The sequence below is a fragment of the Plasmodium fragile genome (assembly GCF_000956335.1).
Source record: "Plasmodium fragile strain nilgiri unplaced genomic scaffold supercont1.128, whole genome shotgun sequence".
In the NCBI taxonomy this organism is placed as follows: domain Eukaryota; phylum Apicomplexa; class Aconoidasida; order Haemosporida; family Plasmodiidae; genus Plasmodium; species Plasmodium fragile.
Window position 1 is genome coordinate 20,018 of NW_012192708.1, and position 9,910 is coordinate 29,927.

General features: G+C 48.4%; 2 protein-coding genes across 2 annotated transcripts in view; both read right to left on the minus strand.

The window, feature by feature from the left end:
- Positions 1 to 3,340, minus strand: part of AK88_05413 (uncharacterized protein) — a gene marked incomplete at both ends in the record, with an annotated part of 3,785 nt that extends 445 nt beyond the window's left edge. The window contains 4 exons of the mRNA XM_012483015.1: positions 59 to 629; positions 801 to 1,390; positions 1,939 to 2,190; positions 2,713 to 3,340. Coding sequence (XP_012338438.1) covers positions 59 to 629; positions 801 to 1,390; positions 1,939 to 2,190; positions 2,713 to 3,340 — 2,041 coding nt within the window. The remainder of the gene's footprint in view (positions 1 to 58; positions 630 to 800; positions 1,391 to 1,938; positions 2,191 to 2,712) is intronic.
- A 4,675-nt stretch (positions 3,341 to 8,015) lies between these two features.
- On the minus strand, positions 8,016 to 9,047 carry AK88_05414 (uncharacterized protein; the record flags this gene model as incomplete). Its single annotated transcript, XM_012483016.1, has 1 exon — positions 8,016 to 9,047. The coding sequence occupies one exon, from the start codon at positions 9,045 to 9,047 to the stop codon at positions 8,016 to 8,018; it is 1,032 nt and encodes a 343-aa protein (XP_012338439.1).
- Between the last annotated feature and the right edge of the window lie 863 nt (positions 9,048 to 9,910).

Sequence of the window (9,910 nt, forward strand, 5' to 3'; positions counted from 1 at the left end):
GCGGGGTCCTCTTCATTAGGAGGACAAGGGTCCGTTGCTAACTCTATCGTTTCCATACAACTCCATGGGTCATCTTCATTATGGGGACAAGGATCCGGTTCTAACTGTATTGTTTCCATACAACGCCATGGATCGGGGTCGTCTTCATTCGGTGGAGAACGGTCCGTTGCTAACGGTATAGTTTGCATACGACTCCATGGGTCATCTTCATGTGGTGGAGATGCGTCCGAGTCAGTGGATGGATCCACGGTGGAGGCAACATTGGTCCCTGATAAACCCTCGTTTGTGGTAGGAGCATCCAAGGAACTACTATGTCCGTTGTTGCCCCACATGAACTCTTCAACGAGTATGTGCAAATAGTCGTCTTTGACGTTTTGCCATTCGGTCACTTCACATTCGTTGAGCACTTCTAAGTGTAGTTCGATGATCGTGCCCTTATGCACGCGTGGTGGGCGTGCGCTACCGGATATTGACGAAGGTTGCCGATCCCTAATCAAGGTGTAACCGTAATCGGGTGGCGGCAGTTCGCCGCGTTGTAGATGGTCTAGAATTTCTTCGTCGAGTGGCGGTGACGGCACGTCACGAACGGTTCGATATGTTCGTCGTCGTTTGGCGAGGTACGCAAAATACTAAGCACAAAAAGGGGGGTAAAGAGGAGGGTGAGGACGGTAGGATAAAAGGAATGAACGAGAGTGTAGCAGTATATGGATTAGAACTATCATATATTGGAACCCGGCGGGATGTTCAGAGGTATAAACAGTCTGCACATGCGGCATTCCGTGATTGCCATATATACTTACCTTCCATAGGAAGAACGCAATGAGCCCAATACCAACCACCGCGGGAATGATGGCGGGGGTGTACCACTTGACATCTTCCCATCTAAGGCCGGGCGCAACGGAAGGGGTGCCAACTTCAGTGCCGCTACCACCTGCTCCACCGCCTGCACCACCACCACTACTACCACCCGTACCAGCACCAACGCCAGCACCTGGTCCACCATCCTTTGGACCACCCGCACCTCCGGCTTTACCTTCCCCGCCAGAAGCACCACTTGCAGCACCTCCTGAGGATTGTTCGCCGCTGCTGACGGCAGTACTACCCGATTGATTTGGGTTCGGATTCGGTTTTGGTTTGGGTGGATTGAGAGGAGGGGGGTCATCGTTACCGCCATCGACGACGGCATGCCCACTACTGTTACCGGCTTCTCCTTTTTCACCTGTGGGACCGGAAGGACCGGGTTCACCGTCCTGCGCTGGTGAACCGGAAGCACCGTTTGTACCCTTTGCACCGGAGTCACCGGATGGAGCTGTTGGTGTTGATGCTGATGGTTTTCCTGCAGCTGGGTCTGCTACGGGGGGTGTAGGAGTGTTCTCAGTAGAATCTTTATCTGAGAATTTGGGTGGAAAGACGCAAATGAAGGGTGTGAGTTGCATGGTTGCCCATGGTCGTTGACCACGGTTCTCATGGTCGATCGACCACACGCTTGGCACCACTGGTGCCACGGGTGACCGCCGGTCGAGTGACGATACAGGGACGGGGGGCACGGCCACGCGTCGGGGACACGGGGCGAACGGTGGTTGGCTGGTGCCACTCCAGGAAAAGACTCTCTCTCTCTCCCACAACACACAACACACAACACACACAGTGTGTGTGTCGGTCTGTCTGTCGACGTCTACGTCGACGTCTACATCCCGCGGCGACCCAGCGCTCTACCGGGCGCGGCAGTCTGGCTCGCCCCGTCGCTCTGCCCGCTGACGCTCTCGCCGCGTCATTCTCATGCGACGTTTGGTTTCTCTCTCTCCGTGTTATCTCCGTGTTGTCTCTCCCGCGCGCTGCGGAAACTTTGTGTGCGGGTGGTGTTTGTGTTTTCGGTCGCACGCTATCCCACGCATCAAGTATTGCAGATGCACGCCTGTGAATCGTAGTGCACTTTACCATTATCATGCGTCGTGGGTTGTGAGTTCGCTTTGTCCGTAAGACCCGGTTTTTTTCCTAAGGCTTCGCCCGATGTGCATGCGGGACTTATAATTACTGAACCCAATGTCTGTGGGCCCTTCCCAAGATTTTCCTTACACGCGGCCTCACCTGTGTCATCCTGCGATGTCCCTGGTGTGGTCTCTCCTGCTGATGGTGCCGACGGCTTCTGCCCTTTCTGGTGTCCTCCTCCTGCATCTGCCGGTGTCGTTCCTGCAATGAGGGATGGAAGAAAGGAAGATGAACAGAAGATAAAAAAGCGACACAAGTAGTAGACAGAAGGGGCCGGGACGGTGTTAGTGAGCGCGCACGTTGTTAGAAGAGGACAAAGACAGGAATAAAGGCGGGCGCACTCGGTGGACGGAGGTGATAGCAGTACAACTTTTATTTGTTGTTGCCGTCATCTCGGTCGCTCCCGTCGCTACATACTTGCCGTCGTCGCTACCGGTACCGCTACCGCTCCCGTCGTGACCGCTGCATCCCTCGTGCGGTGCCTCGTCGCTGCCGCTCCATCCCACACACCACTGTCACACCACTGTGATGCCGCCGCCGCACACCTCGTCTACACACTCGTCGCTGCTCAACGTCAACGAAGGCGTGTGCAGTGCTGTCACCGCGTGCATGTTGTTGTGGCGGCATCCATGTGCGCACTCGTATCGGTGGCGGCCGTATAATACGTGTTGGGCCGTGTTGGTGTGCGTGCCGTATTGGTGCTTTCTCCCCATCGGTCCTTACCTGGTGGTACTGGTGGTCCAGGCGGCTGCGTAGCCGCCGTGGCCGGTGTGGCAGGGGGTTTTCCGTCCCGTTTTATTTCTGTCAATTTTGTCTCCACTGTGGTCTCGATTGTTGCCTGTGATTTGTGCAACCTGTCGTGCAACTGTTCCTTGAGTTGCGGCTTTAACTCATTCAGTGTATGCGTTCCACCGCCTTCTGTTCCTTTCTCCCTCCATCCTTTACACTTGCTGTTCAAGATCCCCACATCTTGGCCTGTAGCCGGTGCTATTTGTTGTTTCTGCCACCACATTCTCATTTGGTGCGCTAAATTTCGACCTACCACTTTCGTGATAGTGAAGTCTACGCTGTCACATATATTATTCCCGTGTCTATTTGTACTTCCCTCTAACATACCTTCTATTGCGTCATATGCATATTCCGCGCCCGTGGTGTCCCAACATTCTTCTCCTAATATAATCTTTATAAATACATTCACTACCATACATCTAATATACTCATCCATTTGCTCTATATTCCTCTTTCCTGCAGTTCCTGCTTCACCTATTTCCCTGTCCAAAATATAAGACGCATGTTTGAACAATAAAGCCCCAAGCATAAATTCACACACAATGCTATCCCCCGGCGCCATATTGTCTGTCCCCCGGTGCTTAGCAGATTCTGCACATAATGTTGTGTACATTTCGTTCTCATCGCTTGTCTCCATATGCCTCACAAATTTGTTGTATACATGTTTCACGTCAGTCCAAAATTTTTCCTACAACGTGAAATAATTCACACACACATATAAACATACTCCACTATGCTCAACTGCCCTCTCTGTGCGTCGCACGTGGGCATATATAAAATTCCCGAGCCTTCATACATATATCTACGACCTACATAAATGCAGCATGCACATGAATACTACTCCCATGTATATATGGAACATACGGAACTTTCCTACAATTCTATATGACATGTATATACTAATACGACACTCTGTACTCCATGTTACTAGTATAATAACTTACGGCAGCATCCTGCCCGTCTTGTCGCAGGTCTATTTTTCTCTCCCTTATATATGTATCTAAAAGTTGTATTAGTAAGGCTGCCATTATATTGTTATATCTGGTGTAAACAATGTTAAGTCCCCTGAGCGTACTGTCCTGTTTTACATATTTAATATTAATGACCGAACGTTACTACTCCCTGTTCATACTTCCATATATATGTGTATTCACGGATCTCGTCATATAAAGATTTATTATAAATTAACAAAAAACGAATGTCCTCTCTTATATGGTATGTGTACATATATTTCGTACTCTACGTATATAATATCTTATGCAATAGCAGAAAAACAAAAACAACAATGAAAAAAGAACACTTCCACTGCTTGAAGCATACAACATAAATAAGTCGGCCATACAACAATTACACTGGGAAACAGTGACCCACAGAATACTATTTTCCCAAGGATACAAATATGCTCAAATGAGTGTCCCCAAGAGAATGCTGCACCACAGAGCACACCTTAACTATAGTCCAAATAAATAATACTCATGCAAAAGAAAAGCAAATGTAACAAGTGAAAGAAAAAAGACATACCTCTACAAATTGATAACAACATTCTCTACGCAATAGAAAGCAGAGTCTCTCTCACTGTCATACATGAACAATGTTCCCCACGTAAACTATAAGAAAAAAGCAAAAAAAAAAAAAAAGTACTACACTACACTACCGTGCACAAGCAACACGTCATGAAGATACACTGCCCCCTTTTTACACCGGTCTCCACTAAACGCCTGTCACACACTGTGTCTCTCTGTGCGTACACCTAAAACGAACAACAACATCAATGCTTCTGCAGTTGTTGCTGCCGTTGTTGGCGACGCTGTTCGCCCTCCCACAAAATACGTGTGTTCCTTCGCCTCCGCCCCTCGCTGTCTTCTCCCTCACGCGAATCCGTCCCGCGAACTCCCGTACTCGGAGACAATCTCCTTTACCCGGCCGCGTTTGCTCGGAGAGACAATCTGTCCTCCTTCTTACACTCGGACAAGCCGTCGTCGAATCGGTGTGGCCCTGGTCCGCTGTGGTCGACGCGTCTGCTCGGAGAGACAATCTCTCCCTCCGTTCTTACACTCGGCTACGTCGCAGAACCCGTTGTTACAATCGGTCACGTGTGCTCGGCTACGTCGTCGAATCGGCCGCGTTTGCTCGGAGAGACAATCTCTGCGCCTTCTTACACGCGGAGGCAATGTCGTGCACTAGGACAATCCTGCTTCGAATCCGTGTTGCACTTGGCCGCGGTTGCTCGCACACAATAGCCGTGCTTACTGGGCCACGTTGGTCGTGGCGCTTGCTCGGAGAGACAATCTCGGCTGCGGCGTACACTGGAGCCGCGTGTGAGGGGCTGCGACGTCGAATACGCGGTGCAGGCAGACCGATGGTGTGCGCGGAGGCCATATGCATGCAGCATGCAAACGCAAAACCATGAACGGATGCAATGGCGTGGACGCCGAAGATGACAAATAGTATGAGAGGTAGTGGAAAATAAAAGATGGATGCGCGCGCAGGTGCAACATGCAGGCAATGGAATAAGCGCGTGGAGCGAACAACAGCCTGGATTCGAATGCAAAAGGAGAAAGAACAGAAGCATAAAAAATGCGAAGAGCGCGCAGATTAGGCATGCAATGCAACAACACAAAAAAACAACAAACCCAAAGAGGCGTGCGATGCACGAAGTGAATTCGCGAAAAAAGCATAGGAAGGCCATGCAAGGGTAAGGATACGTGACAACAGTGAACAAAAGGGGCTGCGGAGCAGCAGCGTGCAGGAATGCATATGAAAAAGGCGAAAGCGTCGCAGGAACAATGCGCAAAGGAAGCATGCAGGAAAAGGGAATGAAAAAGGGATGCAGTAGAAGGATAGCAAAGAAAGGAGGAAAAGGGGGGGAAAACAACGGGAAAAAAAGGAAAAAAAGGAAAAAAGGAGAAAAAAGGAGAAAAAAAAAGAAAAACAAGAGAAAAAAGGAGAAAAAAAAGAAAAAAATAAAATAAAATAAAAAATCGAAAAACAGTAAATATGAACATGCGCGGCAGAAGAAAAAAGAACGAAGGATATAAGCGCAAATTGAAAACCGAAGTAAAAAAGTAAAAGGCAGAAAGGCAGGTGTAGAACCAAGAAAACAACAGCAGCACCCAAAAAGGGAACAGCGGCAGCACGAGGGTGATGAGAGGGAAAAAAAAAAAAAAAAAAAAAAAAAAAAAAAAAAAAAAAAAAAAGTGAAGTAGCGCGACATGCATAAAAGCCCAAAGTAGAACAAACAGAAGGCCGGAAGTGGATGCAGGCACATGTGACAAAAGCGTAAATGATACGCGCGAGTGCGCGATGCAATGGACAAAGGGCCATGGACAATCGCATGCCACAGCACGTCGCGGTGGTGAACAAGAGGAACAGAAGCAGCACAACGCGCGCGGAACTGAGTGAACATGAGTGCACCAAAACATAAACAACTGCAAACGGCGGCATGTAGAGCAGCAAAAAGCGCAAGCACAGGACGCGGGCAGCACGAACCCACAAAGGTGAAAAAAGCGCGTGCGATGGGAGAGGATGCTGGAAAAAGTGCGGAACACGCCGGGAATGCAGTGCAACGTGCGGGAAGCACAAGCAGTTGGAAAGCACGGAGCGCGCGGAGCAGGCGCGCAGGCACGGCGGCACGAGTAGGGCATGAAACGGTATGCGCAACAAGCGCAGCAGAACAGCAATAGAAGAATGCTGCTTACACGCCGCAGGTGTAGCGGACGCAGGAGTAGCCGAATCACAGGCGGCAACATGACAGCAAGCAGTGGCGCACAATAGATGGGATCACCAAAAGCGTAAGTTACAATGTGCAGCAGGCACCAAGAGTGCACGAGCACATGGTGCGACGGTGGTAGACGCTGCGCATAGTGCGCGCGCGTGGTATCAGATGCACACGGCAGGCGCATGCATCAGATGCACGAACATTAGCCGAACACGGGCGCCACGCGCGAGCACTATGCGCAGCCTGTACCACCGTCGCAGCATGTGCTCGCGCCGCGGGACACAGTACTGTCAGCACCGCGCGCGCAGTATAGAACCCTGCGCCTGGAACACAAGGCCGCGTGGCGCATCATGTACCCAGCATCAGCACAAGCCTGCAGCAGCAGCCAGCGCGCGTAACACAACCACGACGCAGGCCACACGAGCGCAGGCGGCACACGCAGGGTGCCTGCAGCGCGAAGACATAAGAGACATACAGCATGGGACGATGCCCACGGTACCGCGCCCTCCGCGCACAACACCACGCGACAGGGCGAACGCGCAGAGCGAGTCGAGACACAACGGGTGGCACCCGCGCGCAGCCATCATTAGCTGCAGCAGCATCATGTATGCTGGTCATGCGCCCCCGCGCATGGCGCGCCACGCACGCCTACCGTGGCCCGCGTGTATCACGCATTCATGCACACTACCGTGCCGCATGGACATAACGCGCGGGCACCACACCCACCAACCACATAGCACATCTTCGCTCAGCGCAATGCACCATTGCCGAGAGCACGGCCCCGGCTCGGTGACGACCATGAGTGTGCACTACAGCGGGCATGAGTATGAGCCACCAGTTTACGAATTTATGCATAACGAATTATATGTGGACAATTGCTCCAAGATATTTGACACGTGGAACGAGGTGTATACCCTGTCCCCCTTCAGGGCGCCTGTACCTGTAGATGATGTTGTAGCGGACCTTGCATCACTATATGCGTCCACATAATATGCTACGCAAGGTATGTTGTTATTATGATGCGAATACTTATAGTGTCGTAAAGGGGCGATATTCATTAGGTGTCTGAATTTTGTGAAGTGTTCGACAGAAACGAACCACGGGGACACGAACTTTCCACATAATATAAAAATACACCCGTTACATAATAAATCAATGGTAATCATACTGTGCTGTTTTTTACATTTATGATATACAATAATTCTTCTATCTCTATATATGCACGACACTGGACGCCTTCTTCTTTTGTTCTTTCAAATGTGTATCCTAGCCATAATAACAGGAAAAAAACTCATAATTTGCACAGACAATACAACATCAACACAAACCATGTATGTTGGTAAGAGCACAAACAACATTTATAACGTACAAAACGGAATTATAGGATATATGCTTTAAGGGAAACATATGCCTATCACACAAAATCTGTAGGACCTCATGAGATTGTCGATCCTGTAACCAGACGAATAACATATCCTAACGTCAACATAATCTACGAGAAATAGAATACGGCACGTACCTATGGTTTTTTAGGTAATTTCAGTGACCACGGTAGTTTCAGCTTCCCCGGTGCTTTTTGCTTCTCAGCTGCTTCCGGTTTCTTAGGTGATTCCTGTTTCTTAGGCGCTTCCTGTTTCTTAGGTGCATCTAATTTTGCAGATGCTCCCTGCTTCTCAGGTAGTTCTGTTTTCTTAGGTGCTTCCGCTTCTTTGGGTGCGTCCGGTGTCTTTGGTACTTCTGGTTTCTTATGTGCTTCCAGTTTTTCGGATTCTCCTGCTGTGCCCGGTGCTTCGTGCTTCTCAGGTACTTCTGGTTTCTTAGGTACCTCTAATATCCCAGATGCTTCCTGCTTCTTAGGTACTTCTGGTTTTCCAGGTACCTTCTGCTTCCCGGGTGTCTCCGGTTTCTTATTTTCTTCTCCTTCGTTGTTTTTCGTTTCTGTGGGAGCTTCCTCCTTCTTCTTCTTCTTCTTCCAAATTTTATCCAGTAAACATTTCCCTGTTTTAGAGCAGCAGAAACATACTAGCACACAAAAATATATAATTGCACACAGCATGGGACTTCCACCCATGGCGATGACACTCACAACGGGGTCTGCTGCTGCCCCCAACGCCATCGCACTTGCTTGTACCACGGACGGCAGTACTGGATACAAGACTGTGGCGACTACTATAAATATTGACCATGCCTTTCTCCCCATTTTACAATGTGTCAATTTCTGACAAACTTCCTTCAGCTTGTTCTTCGCTGTTCCAACCTGTGGCCTCTTCTTTACAGGTCCTGGATTCTTGACGTGCACCTTGGGTTTAAATTTTCTGCGCATGTCATCGAACAGTGTGTTCTTCACGGGACTACCTGCAGGGCGACCGTCGTAAAAATTACGTTGACCCCGTTTGCCTACATCCGTGCCATCACTCAACGACACGCTGGTCGTTGCAATTGTACTTGCAGCCGCAGTTCCAACATCTGTGCCACATTGGCTTGTTCCATTAGCCGAGGATGTGCCTATTGTACTTGCCTGACAAGAATATAAAAAAAAGGGGGAATACATGGGTTTGTTATGGTGTATGTATACATGGATGTAGAGCGTGCAAATGGTAGGACGGTTTATAGTTGCTATGAAGCAGTTAGCAGCTTGTCATAATAAACGTAAAAACACGCAAGATGCAGTTGTTTGTTCCATACACAGTCAGCAATTTGCCCAAAACACAGGGCACAAATAAATATAGAGAGTTTCACAAGCAACATCATTGTGTTTCTTCCTTTCCCTTTAGAAAATGTTAGGAGTGGCGATATGTTGTTTATATATGTATGAATTATAGAATTGTTTTCTCTTCCACATCTAGGTGTATAGATTAAGCGCGTAACACTTCTTTTCATTGGCGAATGGTGAATATATATAAAATCGATTATGTACTCAACATACTATACGAACCTAAGTACATCAATATGAATTAAGTTAAGAGCCCATATGCACCATAATATAAGCGAAAATGGCAGAAACTACGAAAGAAGAACCCATTTTGTTACATATTGCACGACGTAAAAGTTGACTAAAGTGGTCAACATTTTTCACGAATTTCAGCACGGGCTCATCAATCATGTCGCCGTTTTAACGGTGTGATGGGAGCAAATTGTATACACCGGATTATGGAATTCTACGAGTGGAATAGCATTTTATCGTTTAAAACTGGATATAACGGTGAAGAGAATAAGCCGAAGAGAATCAATTATACCCCCTTTTACATATAAGAATGGCGAAAAGTTTTTTTTTTTTTTTAGGTGTAGAACCGTAGGCTCAAAGTTTGACCTTATCAGTATTTATGGGGGTCATTATTGTCACGTATTCGAATAATTATACATGTATCTTGGCCGTTTATTATTTATGGGGTCGTCATTTATATTGTTCTCAGA